The 21,133-nt window shown below is 48.1% G+C and overlaps 1 protein-coding gene across 1 annotated transcript in view; it reads right to left on the bottom strand.

Annotated features, from left to right (window-relative positions):
- The window catches only part of ILDR1 (immunoglobulin like domain containing receptor 1), an 86,167-nt gene extending 65,955 nt beyond the window's left edge, over positions 1-20,212 (bottom strand). Inside the window, exon 1 of the mRNA XM_068266226.1 lies at positions 20,043-20,212. Within this exon, the coding sequence (XP_068122327.1) occupies positions 20,043-20,094 (52 nt within the window). The 5' untranslated portion in view covers positions 20,095-20,212. The remainder of the gene's footprint in view (positions 1-20,042) is intronic.
- Positions 20,213-21,133: the final 921 nt, after the last annotated feature.

Genomic DNA, 21,133 nt, shown 5'->3' with positions numbered 1-21,133 from the left:
GCTCATAGCTAAACAGGACTGGGCTCCCAGTGGTACTATATATAGCTCATAGCTAAACAGGACTAGGCCCCCCAGTGGTACTATAGTTCATGGCTAAACAGGACTGGGCTCCCAGTGGTACTATAGCTCATGGCTAAACAGGACTGGGCCCCCAGTGGTACTATAGCTCATGGCTAAACAGGACTGGGCTCCCAGTGGTACTATAGCTCATGGCTAAACAGGACTGGGCCCCCAGTGGTACTATAGCTCATAGCTAAACAGGACTAGGCCCCCCAGTGGTACTATGGCTCATAGCTAAACAGGACTGGGCTCCCAGTGGTACTATAGCTCATGGCTAAACAGGACTGGGCCCCCAGTGGTACTATAGCTCATAGCTAAACAGGACTGGGCCCCCAGTGGTACTATAGCTCATAGCTAAACAGGACTAGGCCCCCCCAGTGGTACTATGGCTCATAGCTAAACAGGACTGGGCTCCCAGTGGTACTATAGCTCATAGCTAAACAGGACTAGGCCCCCCAGTGGCACTAGGCCCCCAGTGGCACTATAGCTCACAGCTAAACAGGACTAGGCCCCCAGTGGTACTAGAATTCACAACTAAGCAGGGCTGGGCCCCCAGTAGTACTAGAATTCACTGCAATACAGGACTGGGCCCCTAGTGGTACTATAGAATGTGTGTGTGTGTGTGTGTGTGTGTGTGTGTGTGTGTGTGTGTGTGTGTGTGTGTGTGTGTGTGTGTGTGTGTGTGTGTGTGTGTGTGTGTGTGTGTGTGTGTGTGTGTGTGTGTGTGTGTGTGTGTGTGTGTGTGTGTGTGTGTGTGTGTGTGTGTGTGTGTGTGTGTGTGTGTGTGTGTGTGTGTGTGTGTGTATTTTCCTGTTGGCGCAACTTCCTGCATACTCCACTGTCACCCATTACACGGTAGTGGAGGTGACAGTGGAGGACAGCAGGACTCAGGTCAATGGGAAAAATGAGAATTTAAAGGGCACAGGCACATTTTACACTTGATTGGCCAGTCAAGCAGTGGAGGCTGCGGCGCTGCGCTGATTCCTGATAAACTCCATCCTGAAATCTAGCGGAAATCGGTCTGCGGTGTATCTCTCTCTGATCTGTCTCATGGTCCATCTGCCCGTACATCGCCTGCTGTACGGCCACCTTTACACAGTCACCCTGCTCAGTAGAGTATCAACAAATGGCAGATTTTCTACTGGTAAACGTTGTTGCAATTTGCAGTCGGCCTACAAATGAACCAATATAGATCAGCAGCAGCGCATTCGACTGGCCCACGTCCGTGCTGTATACTAAAACTGCAAGAACATTTACACAAATGGAGAGAATGAGAATCTGGTTTATCTCCCCTGCTCAGAAGATTGATGAGCGCTGATATCCCATCAGACACCTGGGGGGGGGGGCGGTCCAGGTGTGAACCTGTATCACTAATGATGTCATTCACACACCGCTCTATCCTGCAGCCTCATTACACTCTCATCGGCATCACGCGCAGCACATGATGTATGGAACGAGTGCGCACAGCCTTCCCACAATGCACTGCTTCTACCAACACTAGTCAGTAGCGCAAAACAGCAACTGCAAAATCCCTGAGAAATCATGCAAAATACCAGCCTGACTCTTACAGGGGAAAGTAGGTCAAAGAGCACCACTGACTGTGGCAATGTGATAAAACCTCCTCTATTTATTCCTTACACCTTATATTTTCATTCCTGACAGGACTACAGCGACAGACAGACACACACAGACACACACACACACACACACACAGACACACACAGACACACACACACACAGCGGTGCTAACAGTTAGCACGCTGGTGAAAAGCCCTTTATCATGCCTAAACTCAGTTTAGGCGTGATACATTTAGGCGTGATAAGTTTAGGCGTGATAAGTTTAGGCACCAACTGGGTTAGCACCGCAGTGCACAGCTGATCAAAAGTTTTGCGCTAGCAAAGTCTGGTGCACTTCGCATAGTTTAATGGTGCTGCTTTGCGTGCGGGACTTTGCGTGCAATCTAAACTTAGCATGCCTAACCTTATCACGCCTAAACTTATCACGCCTAAACTGGCTTTTCACCAGCGTGGTGCAATGGTTATCCCGCATAAAGGGCTCGATTCACAAAGCAGTGATAACCCAGTTACAGACTTTAGGCGTGATAACCATTTTTATCATGCCTAAACTCAGTTTAGGCATGATAAGTTTAGGCATGATAAGTTTAGGCATGCTAAGTTTAGATAAGTTTAGATCGCACGCAAAGTCCCGCACGCAAAGCAGCGCCATTAAACTCTATGCAAAGTGCACCAGACTTTGCTAGCGCAAAACTTTTGATCAGCTGTGCACTGCGGTGCTAGCCCAGTTGGTACTTAAAGAGACTCCGTAACAAAAATTGCATCCTGTTTTTTATCATCCTACAAGTTCCAAAAGCTATTCTAATGTGTTCTGGCTAACTGCAGCACTTTCTACTAACACAGTCTCTGTAATAAATCAATGTATCTTTCCCCTGTCAGACTTGTCTGGCCTGTGTCTGGAAGGCTGCCAAAATCTTCAGTGTTGTGGTTCTGCAATGAACTCCCCTTTATGCACACTGCCTGTGTGTTATTTTAGGATTAGAGCAGCTTCTCTCTTCTCTCTATTATCTTTTACAAGCTGGATAAATCGTCCTCTGAGCTGGGCATTCACATACTGAGGAATTACAAACCAGGGCAAAGCTGTTTGCAGGAAGAAAAGAGCAGCCTGAAACTTCAGTGCATGAGAACAGGGGGAAAGAAACACACAAATGATCTCTTGAGATTCAAAAGGAAGGCTGTATACAGCCTGCTTGTGTATGGATGTATTTTCTATGTGTGGACATACTGTACATCAACCTACTTCCTGTTTTGGTGGCCATTTTGTTTGTTTATAAACAAACTTTTTAAAACTGTTTTTAACCACTTTTAATGCTGCGGGGAGCGGCAAAATTGTGACAGAGGGTAATAGGAGATGCCCCCTAACGCACTGGTATGTTTACTTTTGTGCGATTTTAACAATACAGATTCTCTTTAAACTTATCACACCTAAAAACTTATCACACCTAAACTTATCATGCCTAAACATAGTTTAGGCATGATAAAGGGCTTTTCACCACGGTGCTGTTAGCACCGCTTTGTGAATCGAGCCCAAACACACACACACGCTAGGTCATACATGTCAAACTCCGGCTTGCGGGCCAAATCTGGCCCTCAGAGCCATTCAATTTGGCCCCCAGGTGGTTTCCCCACTTTGCATTATGTTTGGCCCACTCTAGACCACCAGGGAAGCTACATGTGGGAGGCAGGAGGAAAGCACTAGAAACTAGGGAATTGTATAGGGGAGGGAGGGGGTCTCTAGACACTGGGGAACTGTAGGGGGCCATTAGACAACAGGGAACTGTATAGGAGTTGGAGACACCAGGGAACCTTATAAGGAAGGAAGGTGGCCAGTAGACATTGAGGTTGGCCCGCGACTACATCCCAGTATACAATTTCGGCCCACTTTGTATTTGAGTTTGACACGCCTGTGCTAGGTTAAAGAGGAACTGTAATGAAAATAACATAATGAATAACATTTCTTATTGTTTACAATATTCATTCCTAGATTAGTTAGTGTTTGCCCATTGAACAATCTTTCCTCTCCCTGATTTACACCAGTGGGTGGTGACATCTTTAGTTCTGCCAGGTGATCTGTACGGAATGTTCGTTACAGAGAGTTCCATGCACAGAGGGAGGTATTGCTTGCTTGGCAGTTGGATAAAGCAGTTCATTTCCCACAATGCAACGAGGTTCACAGACAGCAAACTGTTAGGACCTTTGTCATGACATCACACTGTCACAGTGTGCTCCACAGAATTGGTTTTCAGCCGAGCGGAGTTGCAAAAGTTGCCAGGTGGGAAATCGATGGGGGAATGCAGGACTGGCGCAACTCTGCTTATAGCATAGGAGGAGAATGAGGAGGTGAGCTGATGACAGCCGGGTGCTCACCAAAATTAGCCGGGTGGAGCACCCAGCGAAAAGATCCCCCCCCCCCCTCAGAAAGATCGGGAAGGAGAATTCTGCATAGCTAAACAGCCTAGGCTAAGCATCACAGGGAGGGCGGGGTTACATAGAAGTGTCTCTGATGCTGAAATGAGGAAAATTCAAGTGAAAGTGGGTATCCTGAAAATGTACTGCATTCTATTATATGCCACTACGGGGCCCCTTTAAATGGTTAAAATAATTTCAACAGTCTGGCTTGTTTATAGAGATGTGCAGGATAGTCATCCTGATGATCTCAGTCAGGATATCATTATTTTTTAACGCAATTTACTAAAAGAGACATAATGGGCAACAAAAATGCACCTTTAGTCGCAAAAAAAAGTTAAGGGAATTTTACTGCATTCTTCAGGGTCCTATAAAATGTGTCCTTTTCGGGGCAAAAACTAAAACACACCTCACCAGACAGTACTCTTGAATAGAATGTAAAGTATACACATGTCAGACTTTGTAATACAGCATCAAAACAGTTACAGTTATGAGTCAGCTTTTCCCAGTGATTCCTGCCTCTCTGATCTGAAATTGTGAAGCGATTGACTCATGCTGTCAGCTCACACTTTTAGTCAGTGCAGGGACTGTAAGGAATGTTGGAATGCCAATGATGCACCCTATAGGCTCTGTGACACTGTGACCTCAATCCAAAGCCTACACAGCAGGCATTCCTGTCTGAACTGATGGGATCACCGGGTCAAAGTAGAATAAAAGTTTGCAAGGCCTACCTAATGCCAGGGGCACTTCTGACTGCCTAATACTGGGGGGCACTCCTAGCTACCTAATACTGGGGTCAGTGCTACCTAATACTGGGGGGCACTTCTGGCTACCTAATACTGGGGGGCACTTTGGCTACCTAATACTGGGGGGCACTTTGGCTACCTAATACTGGGGGGAACTTCTGGCTACCTAATACTGGGGGGAACTTCTGGCTACCTAATACTGGGGGGCACTTTTGGCTACCTAATACTGGACGGGCACTTCTGGCTACCTAATACTGGACGGGCACTTCTGGCTACCTAATACTGGACGGGCACTTCTGGCTACCTAATACTGGACGGGCACTTCTGGCTACCTAATACTGGGGGGAACTTCTGGCTACCTAATACTGGGGGGAACTTCTGGCTACCTAATACTTGGGGGCACTTCTGGCTACCTAATGCCAGGGGCACTTCTGGCTGCCTAATACTGGGGGGCACTTCTGGCTACCTAATACTGGACGGGCACTTCTGGCTACCTAATACTGGACGGGCACTTCTGGCTACCTAATACTGGATGGGCACTTCTGGCTACCTAATACTGGACGGGCACTTCTGGCTACCTAATACTGGACGGGCACTTCTGGCTACCTAATACTGGACGGGCACTTCTGGCTACCAAATACTGGACGGGCACTTCTGGCTACCAAATACTGGACGGGCACTTCTGGCTACCTAATACTGGACGGGCACTTCTGGCTACCTAATACTGGACGGGCACTTCTGGCTACCTAATACTGGGGGGAACTTCTGGCTACCTAATACTGGGGGGAACTTCTGGCTACCTAATACTGGGGGGAACTTCTGGCTACCTAATACTAGGGGGAAAACTTCTGGCTACCTAATACTGGGGGGCACTTCTGGCTACCTAATACTGGGGGGCACTTCTGGCTACCTAATACTGGGGGGCACTTCTGGCTACCTAATACTGGGGGGCACTTCTGGCTACCTAATACTGGGGGGCACTTCTGGCTACCTAATACTGGGGGGCACTTTTAGCTACCTAATACTGGGGGGCCCTTCCGGCTACCTAATACTGGGGGGCACTTCTGGCTACCTAATACTGGGGGGCACTTCTGGCTACCTAATACTGGGGGGCACTTTTGGCTACCTAATACTGGGGGGCACTTTTGGCTACCTAATACTGGGGGGCACTTCTGGCTACCTAATACTGGGGGGGTACTTCTGGCTACCTAATACTGGGGGGGTACTTCTGGCTACCTAATACTGGGGGGCACTTTTGGCTACCTAATACTGGGGGGCCCTTCCGGCTACCTAATACTGGGGGTCAGTGCTAGCTAGCTAATACTGGGTGCACTTCTGGTGACCTAATACTGAATAACACCTCTGATAAAGCAATTCTGGAGGATACCCCTAGCTACCCACTGCCATAGGAGAAGTCTGCAGCAATTTTGTGACAACAATTGCAGGATCTAATAAAAACACCGACATGTAATAACAGACCATTGGCTTTCCGCCCGCCCATCTCTCAGGCCGCTCTGCCTCACTGCCGCAGCTCACACTGTAAGTAACACATTACCGATATGACTGTCACACTGCAGGATTGCCGCTGTGGCACGCAGCTCACCTCTCAGGCCGCTTATTATCCCTTCAGGCAGGAGAGTGACTCACACAAATACTGTGTTGATCTTGCAGTTGGGATTTATAGGTCAGTGAAACTGTTTTGTTATAAAAAAAAAAAAAAGTCTCACGTGGCCCTATGCAACCAGACGGGCAGATCTCGTCGCCGGCCTCGTCACAAAGCGGGTGTGGGCTTGTTTTGGTCACGCCCCCTCTCTTATCACTGACGGTAAAGTTTGTTTTCTTTTTGACAAGTGCAAAAATGTCTGAGCAATAATAAAAACTTTTGATAGTCAAAAGTGTGTCAGTGTGACATTTAACCCTTTGTTGTCTGCTGACTAATCTGATCCTGTCAAATAGGTTGTTTATAAAATGCTCTCTCGTGTTTAGAGAGGAATTGTAGTGTAAATAACAAAATTAATAAAATTGCTTATTTTTTACAAAATTCATTTTCAGATTATGCAGTCGGTGTTTGCCTATTGTAAAATCTTTCCTCTCCCTGATTTACATTCTGAAATGTATCACTGGTGGTGACATCTTTAGTTCTGCCAGATGATCTGTGCGGAATGTTCGTTTCTGAGAATTCTATGCACAGAAGGAGATACGGATTGTTTGGGAGTTGGAAAAAGCCATTATTTCCCACAATGCAAAAAGTTCACAGACAGCAAACTGTCAGGAGAATGGTCATGACATCAAAGCTTTAAAGAGGAAGTCCAGTGAAAATAATGTAATAAAAAAAAGTGCTTCATTTTTACAATAATTATGTATAAATGATTTAGTCAGTGTTTGCCCATTGTAACATCTATTAAATCCCTGATTTAAATTCTGACATTTATGACATGGTGACATTTTTACTGTTGGCAGGTGATGTAGCTGCTGCATGCTTTTTTGGCAGTTGGAAACAGCTGTAAACAGCTATTTCCCACAATGCAACAAGGTTCACAGACAGGAAGCTGCCAGGAGTACCATGGTCCTCAGAGTTTCCTGTGGGAGGGGTTTCACCACAATATCAGCCATACAGCGCCCCCTGATGGTCTGTTTGTGAAAAGGAATAGATATCTCATGTAAAAGGGGGTATCAGCCACTGAATGGGATAAAGTTCAATTCTTGGTCGGTGTTTCTCTTTAAGTCTTATGCTGGGTACACACCATACATTTTTCTGCTCCATAGATGGGTTCGATAGATAATTTCCGTCATGTCCGATACTCCTTCTGATCATTTTTTGAGTCGACTTCTCATAGAAATGAATGGAAAAAGTTAAAAAACAAGCGAAAAATAAGCAAATCGAGCAGAAAAAAACGACCGGATGGAAAAATCGAGCGGAAATGCGTATCGTGAGTACCCAGCATAACAGGGGTTAATCTTCCCACCATTTATATAATCAGAGTGGAAGTGCCAGATATGAAAGTAGGACGAGTTTTGGAGAAGCCGTGACAGGTCCTCGTCCCTTCCCATGCACTTTTACAGCCGGGATCTCACATTTTCATTGCAATGAAATACAGGAATAACAGGTCTCCCCGCTGGCGAGCTGCTGGGAACAGGTGAGCTTGCTCTGTGTTATTTATGAGTTTTGTATTCTGCTCAGTGAACAATACAGGGATTACCCTCCAGGAATAAACCGCTCCTATTGGTTTTCCATCCCCGGACACCCCTGATAGCTTGCTGCACACGCAGCTCTGGAGGACGAATACAACACTTTAAAGTGGACCTGAACTCTTGCACAGGACAGAAGGAAAACAAAGGGAAATGCACCCGGAGTGTATTTAGAGAGTTTAGCCTCTCGAATTCTCCCTCATCTGTGACTAATCACCACTGTAAATTGATCTCACAGTTGTGTCAGCTGGCTGCCTTGGAGAGGCAGCTAATTGGCAAACACAGGATGTTAACCCTACGTTTGCTTCCATGAAAGCAGGAAGTAGACACACTGCAGATTTACTGCAGGATTTGTATCAGCTGTAACAAAGAAATGTTTTTCTTTACAGGTTATTATGCTGTTGCTTATCTTTTAGAGCACAGAGGAAGTTCAGGTCTACTTTAACGGTCTGTTTTTTTAAACAACCAGCCTGTCCAGTCTCTCCCAGCATTCAGCGGCGATTAGTCCCCCGGCGCTGCGCCAGGATCGCACGCCGCTGAAACGATTGTGTTTTGATAGAGTAAATCCAGGGACGGGTTGCTGTGAATCACTGGCCTCAGGCTATGTACACACCTGGGAAAAATGTCACCTAGAATTATCTTTCCTGATCACGTTGGGTGACTGTTTATCCCCAGTAAGGGCCTGAACTCACTGGTGCGTTTTTAAAAAACCGCATAAAAGCACATGCGTTTTTCAAGTGTTTTTGAAACACATTTGAAGCGTTTTAACACATTAAATGCATTAAAATGCCTGAAACCGTATTAAAATGCCTGAAAACACATATCGTAAACGCTTGAAAAACGCATGCATTTTGCAGCAATGGGCTCAGGTCCTCAGATTACAGACTCGCTGTTCAGTGCTCTGTCAAACAGCCCTTTCTGTTCAAAGAAGTGGGAGGGGGGGGGGGGGGCAGCATGTACCTAGTGTGGAGCGCAGAGGAGGTCTAGCATGTCCTGTACTATGGAGAGGGAATGGGGAGTGAGGAGCGGCATGTACTGTACTACAGAGAGAGAAGGGAGAGAAGCAGCATGTACTGTATGGGAGCAATATGTTTTGTACTGTACTATGGAGAGGGGGGCATGTACTGCGCTATGGAGAGGGGAGAGAAGTAGCATGTACTGTACTATGGAGAGGGGAGGAGCAGCATGTACTGTACTATGGAGAGGGGAGAGGAGCAGCATGTACTGTACTATGGAGAGGGGAGGAGCAGCATGTGCTGCACTATAGAGAGGAGCAGCATGTACTGTACTATGGAGAGGGATGGGAGAGGAGCAGCATGTGCTGTACTATGGAGAGGGGAAAGGAGCAGCATGTACTGTATTATGGAGAGGGGAGAGGAGCAGCATGTGCTGTACTATGGAGAGGGGAGGAGCAGCATGTGCTGCACTATAGAGAGGAGCAGCATGTACTGTACTATGGAGAGGGATGGGAGAGGAGCAGCATGTGCTGTACTATGGAGAGGGGACTAGGAGAGGAGCAGCATGTGCTGTACTATGGAGAGGGGAGAGGAGCAGCATGTGCTGTACTATGGAGAGGGGAGGAGCAGCATGTACTGTACTATGGAGAGGGGAATAGGAGAGGAGCAGCATGTGCTGTACTATGGAGAGGGGATAGGAGCAGCATGTACTGTACTATGGAGAGGGGGAGAGGAGCAGCATGTGCTGTACTATGGAGAGGGGGAGAGGAGCAGCATGTGCTGTACTATGGAGAGGGATGGGAGAGGAGCAGCATGTACTGTACTATGGAGAGGGGACTAGGAGAGGAGCAGCATGTACTGTACTATGGAGAGGGGACTAGGAGAGGAGCAGCATGTGCTGTATTATGGAGAGGGGAGAGGAGCAGCATGTGCTGTACTATGGAGAGGGGAGGAGCAGCATGTACTGTACTATGGAGAGGGGAGGAGCAGCATGTGCTGCACTATAGAGAGGCGCAGCATGTACTGTACTATGGAGAGGGATGGGAGAGGAGCAGCATGTGCTGTACTATGGAGAGGGGAAAGGAGCAGCATGTGCTGTACTATGGAGAGGGGAGAGGAGCAGCATGTGCTGTACTATGGAGAGGGGAGGAGCAGCATGTGCTGCACTATAGAGAGGAGCAGCATGTACTGTACTATGGAGAGGGATGGGAGAGGAGCAGCATGTGCTGTACTATGGAGAGGGGAGAGGAGCAGCATGTACTGTACTATGGAGAGGGATGGGAGAGGAGCAGCATGTGCTGTACTATGGAGAGGGGACTAGGAGAGGAGCAGCATGTGCTGTATTATGGAGAGGGGAGAGGAGCAGCATGTGCTGTACTATGGAGAGGGGAGGAGCAGCATGTACTGTACTATGGAGAGGGGAATAGGAGAGGAGCAGCATGTGCTGTACTATGGAGAGGGGATAGGAGCAGCATGTACTGTACTATGGAGAGGGGGAGAGGAGCAGCATGTGCTGTACTATGGAGAGGGGGAGAGGAGCAGCATGTGCTGTACTATGGAGAGGGATGGGAGAGGAGCAGCATGTACTGTACTATGGAGAGGGGACTAGGAGAGGAGCAGCATGTGCTGTATTATGGAGAGGGGAGAGGAGCAGCATGTGCTGTACTATGGAGAGGGGAGGAGCAGCATGTACTGTACTATGGAGAGGGGAATAGGAGAGGAGCAGCATGTGCTGTACTATGGAGAGGGGATAGGAGCAGCATGTACTGTACTATGGAGAGGGGGAGAGGAGCAGCATGTGCTGTACTATGGAGAGGGGGAGAGGAGCAGCATGTGCTGTACTATGGAGAGGGATGGGAGAGGAGCAGCATGTACTGTACTATGGAGAGGGGGAGAGGAGCAGCATGTGCTGTACTATGGAGAGGAGCAGCATGTGCTGTACTATGGAGAGGGATGGGAGAGGAGCAGCATGTGCTGTACTATGGAGAGGGATGGGAGAGGAGCAGCATGTGCTGTACTATGGAGAGGGATGGGAGAGGAGCAGCATGTGCTGTACTATGGAGAGGGGGAGAGGAGCAGCATGTGCTGTACTATGGAGAGGGGAGAGGAGCAGCATGTGCTGTACTATGGAGAGGGGACTAGGAGAGGCGCAGCATGTACTGTACTATGGAGAGGGGAGAGGAGCAGCATGTACTTTACTATGGAGAAGGGAAAGGAGCAGCATGTGCTGTACTATGGAGAGGGGACTAGGAGAGGCGCAGCATGTGCTGTACTATGGAGAGGGGAGAGGAGCAGCATGTACTTTACTATGGAGAAGGGAAAGGAGCAGCATGTGCTGTACTATGGAGAGGGGAGCAGAATGTACTGTAGAATGTAGGGCAGACGGTGAAGAAATGGCATGTACTGTACTGTAGGGAGGGGAGGTAGAGAAGTGTGCATTACATAATAGAGAAAAAAGGGGTTGAGGACCAGGCAGCATCCTTCTGCAGGAGATACCATAGCAAACACCTGAGATAATCCAATGCAGACTGCTATCCTGCAGTGCATGGTCAGAGAATGGGGTACACACCTCTGCTGAGGTCACACCCGACACAATGATGAATGACAGTTTCCTGGTGGCAGAAGTCCCTACAAGGGACAGTCACCCAAAACTGTACTGTCAGATATGGGTGGAGCCGGCCTGCACACAGGTGATGTCACAGACAGGAGCACAGACACCGCAGCCAGCAGCCTCCCTGTACCAACAAGCCATGCTTCCTCCTTGCAGGTTCCTGACTGTTTATTCCCTAAACCTCGCCTTAACCAGCGTGGGGCGTTCGTGCGATCACAGCGCAGCTCTCATCCACCCATCACTGTCTGCTCCGGACGGGCCAATCACAGCATGAAACACTCCATTCAGGGCACGGAGGAGACTGAGGCGTGTTCCAGAGAAAATACAAGTTATTCCTGTCTCAAAGAGCACTTTGTAACGCTTCCTCTGCAACACTTTCAAAACTTTCCGTGTTTACGGGCAGACTTCAAAAACAGGCGGGACGACCTGTGCTGCCCGCGGCCCCCAATCTAGCTCGCCTAGTCGGATCCCTGCTACACTATTGTATCTTTCACTTCTCTTTGCTGTTTTGTTTTTCAGCATTCCTTAATCACAATGGCTTCTCACGCAGCACGTTAAAGTATAACCAAAGTCTCTCGAAGTATTTTTCTTTTGTTTTCACACAAAAGGTCAGCATATCGTGATCTTTTGTCCCTCTGCCACTACTCAACCATTGTCCATCCCCGCTTCTACATAGAACAGCACATCTATAGCCATACACTGCGTTTGTACAGTGCTTATCTCCCAAACTGTAGCCCTCATGACAAATTAACAAATCTCAAACAAGAGGTTTGTGCTGAAATCATTCCCTAATCGGATGCAAATAATAAACAGGAATAATCCTCATCAAAATAAAGTGGACCTGAACTCTTGCAGAGGACAGAAGATATGTATTTAGAGAGTTTAGCAGGAAGTAGACACACTGCAGATTTATTGCAAGATTTGCATCAACTGTAAACAAGGAAATGTTTTTATTTAAAGGTTATTATGCTGTTGCTTATCTTTTAGAGCAGAGAGGAAGTTCTGAGTTCAGGTCCGGTTTAAGGGCCCCTTTTCATTGACCATGTTTAGAGTTTTCAAATTGCACGCGATTTGACAGTTGCCAGGGCACAGTTGTCGCCATGGAAATTGCAGTGACCCTTTTTCATTAATGGGATCCGATTTTTCCCCAAGCGCAAACAGAGTCTGCTGCATTTCATCTGTGTTTGCGCTTGGGTTAAAGTCAACGACAGCGCAAAAGAAAAGAAAAGAAAAAAAAAATCACCCAGAAAATGCAATGCACTCCGTTTTGGGGGGAGGGCTAACTAATTAATCATCAGAAAAATGCAAATGCAATAAATGATAGCACAAAAATTGCACCAAGACACAGAAAAAAAAAATGTATGTAAATATATACAGGTAGTCCCCGACTTATGAACGCCTGACTTACGAATGACCCGCCGATACGAACAGCATGGATTCTGTGTTTCCATGGGAACAAATCCAAAAATGTTTTTCAAATCGGACCTGTAGTTTTTGAGAAAATCTATTTTAAAAAGTTCAAAGAAAAAATGGCTTTCAAACTTGTATAAGCAGGTACAGGGGGCAGAGATGACACAGAGGGGGACACTAGAGGCACAGGGGGGCACAGAGGAGGTACAGGGGGCAGAGGTGACAGAGGGGGACACTGAAGGCAAAGGAGGGTAAAGAGAAGGTACAGGGAGCAGAGATGACACAGAGGGGGACACTGAAGGCAAAGGAGGGTAAAGAGAAGGTACAGGGAGCAGAGATGACACAGAGGGGGACACTGGAGGCCCAGGGGGGCACAGAGGGGGACACTAGAGGCACAGGGGGGCACAGAGGAGGTACAGGGGGCAGAGGTGACAGAGGGGGACACTGAAGGCAAAGGAAGGTAAAGAGAAGGTACAGGGGGCAGAGATGACACAGAGGGGGACACTGGAGGCCCAGGGGGGCACAGAGGAAGCACAGGGGACAAAGATGGCAAAGTTTTCCGACTTAAAGAGAACCAGAGGTGTGTTTAAAGAATGTTATCTGCATACAGAGGCTGGATCTGCCTATACAGCCCAGCCTCTGTTGCTATCCCAAACCCCCCTAAAGTCCCCCTGCACTCTGCAATCCCCCATAAATCACAGCCGTGCTGTGAGGCTGTGTTTACATCTGTAATGTCAGTCTCAGCTGCTCCCCCGCCTCCTGCATAGCTCGGTCCCTGCCCCCGTCCCTTCCCTCCACTCAGCAGGGAGGGAAGGGATGCAGGCGGGGACCGTAGTTCTGCAGGAGGCGGGGAGAGCAGCAGACTGACACTATAGAGATAAAACACAGCCAGCTCTGACAAGCTGTTTGTCAGCAGCGTGGCTGCCATGTATGAGGGATTGCAGAGTGCAGGGGGACCTTAGGGGGGTTTGGGATAGCAACAGAGGCTGGGCTGTATAGGCAGATCCATCCTCTGTATGCAGATAATATTCTTCAAACCCACCTCGGGTTCGCTTTAAGAACAGATTCAGGTTAAGAACGAACCTGCAGTCCCTATTTCGTTTGTTAACCAGGTACTACCTGTATCAAGAAAGTTCTTGCCAACCAATTAGTGGTTAATTGCTCACAGGATCACACCATTATTGGACTGTATACGGCCAGGTTTAGGGCGCTGGTTAGGACTTTCTGAACGTTTGCCTGCATTTTTTCACAATGCCAAATGCATATCCCTGCACAGTCAATGTCAACCAATGGATAGTTCACAACTTGTGTGCTTTTCATTGAAGTTGTATGAGCAGAAAAATGTCGGGCAGTTACCTGCATTACGCACACGTTCAATCTTTAACATTGTGCTACTGTGGACAAACGCGAATGTATTTTTTTTTACATACAAACGCATGCAGTGTTTGAAAAAAGTGAAACAATAGACCCTATTATACATTATCCATGCAAACAAGTATAAACGTAACCCTTATGGCTTTACACATATATAGCAGTTACTGTGCAATGCATATGAGGCTACGTTTTTGGTACTTCCACAAATTAAAACAATCTAATTTATGGAATGGCTGCTTCAGTGAGCAAATGGGGTCGTTTGTTCATTTACACACAACTGCCCTGATCACATGATCGATTTGATGTGATCACTTCCTGCCTACACAGGAAACAGAAATGTCACATGACCTGTCTATCAGAGGCTTACAAACCTGTCACCTGATCACAGTGAGTTCTGCTACACTCAAAGTAACACTGTATCCAATGACGAACACTGCTGTTCCAGCGCAGGAGATTTGGGCGCAGCCGGCGCCACCCTAGGCCGTAATAGGAATTACGGATATAGCGGCTCACAGCGGCTCACCTGGAGGGGGAATAGTATTTAACACGGCCGGGACTTGTGCAGGAGCAGGATAAGCCATATAACGGCTGTATCCTGCGCCCAAATCTCCTGGCGGTGATTTCTCTCAAACACATCCAATGATGCGTGCTACAGAACCAGTATATTGTAATTACGTATCCAGCCTTGCGATAATGGAATCATCTATACATTGTTACTATGTATTTGTTTCTCTAAAGGCTCCTATACACGGTACAATTTTTTCATTAGATATTTTTGTTCGCTTATACCATTAGATCAAATACAAAGATTTTTCCAACATGTCCAATTTTTTACTGAAAAAAAGGGTTAATCATTCGTTTTTCTTGATTGGAAAAAAAAAACGATTTTTGTCTTTCATTCGATTTGATTATTTTGGTCGAATAAACGGGCAAATCAAACGTTTTTATTGTACCGTGTATAGATACCAAAAGGCAGCAGTATCTATATGAAGTTGAGTCTTTTTTTCTAGCAGAATTTGCATATTATTATGATACCTTCAACTCTTATCTAGAAGAATTATAAACTTTTTTTTTGTTTATCCAGCAGCTATCTGATCCAACAGAACACCTATACATCAATCATCCTCAACTCTATTCCCACTGACCCATCCACCCACCTATACCCACTGACAGATAACATGAATAACGTTGATTATCCTGTTCCAGTGGCACCTTGTCCAGGAGTGGGATATACTGTATTATGCAAGGACAACTGAAATGAGAAGAATATGAAGGCTACCATGTTTATTTCCTTGTAAACAATACCAGTTGCCTGGCAGCCCTGCTGGTCTATTTGGCTGCGGTAGTGTCTGAATCACACCAGAAACAAGCATGCAGCTAATCTTGTCAGATCTGACAATAATGTCAGAAACATGTGATCTGCTGCACGCTTGTTCAAGTTCTATGGCAAAAAGTATTAGAGGCAAAGGATCAGCAGGATAGCCAGGGAACTGGTATTGATGAAAAAAAAAATATGGCAGCCTACATATCCCTGTGTTGTAAGTAGGAAAGATGGGCAAACATATGTAGCATCTCAGTGACTTTGAAAAAATAAAATTGCACTGGGATGAAAAAAAAGTGTCTCCAAAACACTGATCCTGTAGGGCAGGAGTCCTCAAACTTTTTCGGTCAAGGGCCGGATCAGCATACTTCAGACTGTTGGCGGGCCGGAACATACATAAAATTATGTTGAAAAACATTAAATTGAATCTAGGTATTGATTCCCCCCAATCATGCCCGGAGGAGAGCTCCCAGCAGCAGACATTCAGTCACACTGTGTCCAAAGTACATCTTTGTGCACCAGACAGTGAAGCATACCCAGGTGACAACCTGCCGTCTAGTTGGACAGCAAGGTCACCTGATGCAGAATTGGATTGGAAGCCAACAAATTACTTCCTACAGTATGTGGATGGGTGGTGCCAGCACTGCTATTCTATATGCCACTGATATTTAAAGGTGCAGTGGACAGCATCTATAAGTCATACATTTTGTGTTTGAGGGCCAGTGAAAAAGCCTCGGGGGGCTGCATTCGGCCCGTGGGCCTTAGTTTGAGGACCACTGCTGTAGGGTAACTCTGATATTTGGAGTCTACTATTTACCAAAAGTGGTCCAAGGAAGGACCAGCAATAGATTGGTGACAGGGCCACAAGCACCCAGGGCTCACTGGTGCACACAGGCAGCAAAGGCTGGTCCAACCTCATGGGTGATGTACTGCAGCACCTGAGTGCCAGCCATGAGAGAGAGAGAGAGAGAGAGAGAGAGAGAGAGAGAGAGAGAGAGAGAGAGAGAGAGAGAGAGAGAGAGAGAGAGAGCTGTCACAACACACAGGGCACCTCAGCTTGCTGTGTATAGGGATTACGCAGCCACAGAGCAGTCAGAGTGCCCCAGCCATACCCCATGCACCACTACAGTGTCTCCTGCGGGCATCGGAGCGTCAGACCTGGAGCATGGAGTCATGGAATGAGGTCACTCGGTCTCATGACTCACATTTACAGTAACAATCAATGCAAATCTTCAGGTGCAGAACAAATTGCAAATCAAAACGGTAATGCCTAGTACACACGTATAATACGAAGCATGTGTCCCGGCAGGGATCGGGACCTAAACCCTGCAACACAGCAGGGCCGAGGCTCTACAGAAAATAATGTAATAAAAAAAAAGTGCTTCATTTTAACAATAATTATGTATAAATGATTTAGTCAGTGTTTGCCTATTGTAAAATCTTTCCTCTCCCTGATTTACATCCTGGCATTTATCCCATGGTGACATTTTTACTGCTGGCAGGTGATGTCAGTGGAAGGAGATGCTGCTTGCTTTTTTGGCAGTTGGAAACAGCTGTAAACAGCTATCATTTCCCACAATGCAATGAGGTTCACAGACAGGAAACTGCCAGGACCATGGTCCTGACATCACACTGTGGGAGGGGTTTCACTACAATATCAGCCATACAGAGCTCCCTGATGATCTGTTTGAGAAAAGGTAAAGATTTCTCATGGGAAAGGGGGTATCAGCTACTGATTGGGATGAAGTTCAATTCTTGGTCACGGTTTTGCTGTAAGTCTATGAAGAAGATGAGTGACCGGCTGATCATTCAGCCAATTATTGTTTGGGACCCTAATACTATAATGATGTATTCTGCCCTGTGTGTTGATAAAAGGGATCCTGCGCAGCCCCAAAACAATCAGATGGTGTGATATACTGCAATGGGTCAGTAAAGAGGACCTGTATTGAAAATAACGTAATTAATAAACTTGGTTTTATTTTTTGTTTTTGTTTTACAATATCCATTTAGAAATTATTTAGTCAGTGTTTGCCCATTGTGAAATCCTCTCCCTGATTTACATTCTGAAATGTTATCACATCTAGTCCTGTCAGGTACATCTCTGCAGATTCTTTTCTGAGAGGTCCGAAGCCAGTACAAATAATACCCGGTCTCCCAGAATGCTCTGGCAGGAGAATTGGGCATAGCTAAACAGCCTAGGCTAAGCATCACAGTGTTCTCCCAGAATTTTTTTCCAGCCGGGTGGCATGAAAAAGTAGCCGGGTGGGGCGAGATGAGAGAACACAAGGCCACGCTTCTCTACACAAATCTGTTTACAGCATAGGAGGAAGTATGCCGATGACAGCCGGGTGCTCACCAAAACTAGCCGGGTGGAGCACTCGGCTAAAAGAGCCCGGGAAGAAGTGAGAGTTTGACATGTATGCTTTAGGCTGTCCACGAGCAGCAAAGGTGGACCAGAGGACAGCTTGGGGAGCCTCTACAAGATCCAGCGGCCATACACTAATCGATTTGCCATCAGATCGAAAAACAGATAGATCCCTCTCTGATCGAATCTGATCGGAGAGGGATCGTATGGCTGCCTTTACTGCAAACAGATTGTGAATCGACTTCAGCATGAAACCGATCACAATCTGTGAAGCTACCGCTCTAGTGTTTAAACTTCCTGCCGGGACAGGAAGTTCAGTGAAGCCTGCCGGACTCGGAGCCCAGCGGAGAAGAAGACAGCGGAGACCAGGGGGACTCGCACCGGCTGGAGCAGGTGATGTATTGCCGCTGTATTGCGTTGGTTGTCACGCATTCGACCGCCGCTATTGACGCACTACCGACCCGCCGGCGATCGAGCAAAATCTTCCACACGGACGGATCGACGGGAACGATTGATTTTGGACGGAAATCGATTGCTCTGTCAGCGTTTACGCAACGATTTCACAGCAGATTCTATCACAGTGATCGAATCTGCTGTATATCAGCGGGAAAATAGTTAGGTGTATGGGCCCCCTTAGGCAAGTATCTTTTTGTTTGACCCGCAACTCATCTCGGGCACACTTTCATTGGATTCCACCTAAATTGGCTCTAGCCTACGACGGACATATGGCTATGGCAGGGATTAGTTTGTGAGCCCCTCTGAGGGACATTGAATGACAAGACTAAGGGCCCTATTCCACAAGGAAGCACGATTACAAGCGCAATCACGCAACCCATAATTTCCACTTACGGCAAATACGGAGTGAAACCACCTGGAACGCACGGGCCGACAATTGTGATCCGGGCAAAAAAAAAAACAATCGCACTAATGGAAAATGAGTGCCGCAATTTACATCGAGATCAGCAAGATGACTGTTACGCTATTTGAATCGGATCTCCACTGGAGAAAAAGTTTTTCCTGGGACTTCTACCGGCCCCCTGCAGACTTCCTGTGCCCACGCAAGGACAAAACGATCCTCCGGGCCTCTGCCATGGCTTACTTCCAGTTTTTGTGACTTTAAAGTGTATCAGAGCTGAGCAGTTTAACACATACCTGGGGCTTCCTCCAGGCCCATGCGCCCAGATCCCTCCCACGCCGCCGTCCTCAGTCTTCTCCTGCTCCGGTACCAGGTCCCGTAGCTTCAGCCAGTCACGGCCAGTCTGCGCAAGAGAAGTGCGCCATCTACGTACCTCTCCGGCAGCTGGAGAGATAAGTATAGAGGGCACTTCTCTTACGTCAGACTGGTCGCGACTGGCTGAAGTGACGGGACTCGGTACCGGAGCAGGAGAAGGCTGAGGACGGCGGCGTGAGAGGGATCCGGGCGCATGGGCCTGGAGGAAGCCCCAGGTATGTTAGAGTTGCTCAGCTTTGGTTTCCTTTAATGTCACTGGCCGTTACGCGAGTACGCCGGCGCAGGATGCTCCCGGAAGCGGGGGCCAGGCAGGCATTGAGCCATCGCAAGGCCCGGAGGGTCGTTTTCTCACAGGACGTCTGTATGGGGGCCAATAGAAGCCCCATGTAAGTTCAACTCTTTTTTTTCAGGTTACAGTTGTCCTTTATATAACCCTTTAAGCGACGTGTAAGATGTTAGCACTGTTACCCTAAATAACGAAATACTGCAGTAAAACTATAAAGGCTGGTGGTTTTAATGCTTTGGCTGTGTATTGTTAATGTCCCTCTGTACCCAGATGCAGCATAATTCTCTGTATTATTATATCTGCAGATCTCTGTCACACTCATCAGCACCCGAGGGGCCCCTATGGAAGGCACAGTACTGGGGGCCCCTATGGAAGGCACAGTATTGGGGGCCCCTATGGAAGGCACAGTATTGGGGGCCCCTATGAGAAGCACCTGCTGCTCTTCCACCTGTCCTAGGTGTGTCCGCGCATGCGCACAGCGCACTTGTAGGGAAGTTACGGGGGTGACTTACCCGTGCAGAGGTAGCCGCAGAGTAGCAGCAGCAGCCGGCACAGCGCACTCATGTCTCCCGCCCTTCCCGTCACACCCGCAGCTCCTGTACGGAAGACGAGCGGCAGTCACTCCACAACGATCCACCAGCAGCCTCTCCCGGCCGCTCACAACATCCTCAGTCTCCAAGCGAAACTCCGGCCAGAAACCCGCCGCCCCGCCCCCTGCCTGGCACGGGCCCGCCCCTCCCTCCTCTCATCTAACCTGTTCTGTGTGCCAGCCAGGAATGCGGCTCTGCTGCTGGTGGCTGCCTCCTACCGGCCTCACAGGGGGTTTCCAGGGACAGCTTACTGCTGAGCCAGTGACTGCTGCCTGGATCCCCACCACTGCTTCCTACCAGCCTCAAAGGTGGTTTCCAGGGACAGCTTACTGCTGAGCCAGTGGTTGCTGCCTGGATCCCACCGCTGCCTCCTTCGGCCTCACGGGGTGGTTTCCAGGGACAGCTTACTGCTGAGCCAGTGACTGCTGCCTGGATCCCACCACTGCTTCCTACCAGCCTCAAAGGGGGTTTCCAGGGACAGCTTACTGCTGAGCCAGTGGTTGCTGCCTGGATCCCACCACTACTTCCTACCAGCCTCACAGGGGGTTTCCAGGGACAGCTTACTGCTGAGCCAGTGGCTGCTGCCTGGATCCCACCACTGCTTCCTACCGGCGTCACATGATGGTTTTCAGGGACAGCTTACTGCTGAGCCAGTGACTGCTGCCTGGATACCACCACTGCCACCTACCAGCCTCACAGGGGGTTTCCAGGGACAGCTTACTGCTGAGCCAGTGACTGCTGCCTGGATCCCCACCACTGCTTCCTACCAGCCTCAAAGGTGGTTTCCAGGGACAGCTTACTGCTGAGCCAGTGGTTGCTGCCTGGATCCCACCGCTGCCTCCTTCGGCCTCACGGGGTGGTTTCCAGGGACAGCTTACTGCTGAGCCAGTGACTGCTGCCTGGATCCCACCACTGCTTCCTACCAGCCTCAAAGGGGGTTTCCAGGGACAGCTTACTACTGAGCCAGTGGTTGCTGCCTGGATCCCACCACTACTTCCTACCAGCCTCACAGG

This window comes from Hyperolius riggenbachi, chromosome 2, assembly GCF_040937935.1.
Source record: "Hyperolius riggenbachi isolate aHypRig1 chromosome 2, aHypRig1.pri, whole genome shotgun sequence".
Lineage (NCBI taxonomy): Eukaryota > Metazoa > Chordata > Amphibia > Anura > Hyperoliidae > Hyperolius > Hyperolius riggenbachi.
The sequence above is the reverse complement of the archived record's forward strand: the minus strand, read 5'-3'. Positions and strand labels throughout refer to the sequence as shown.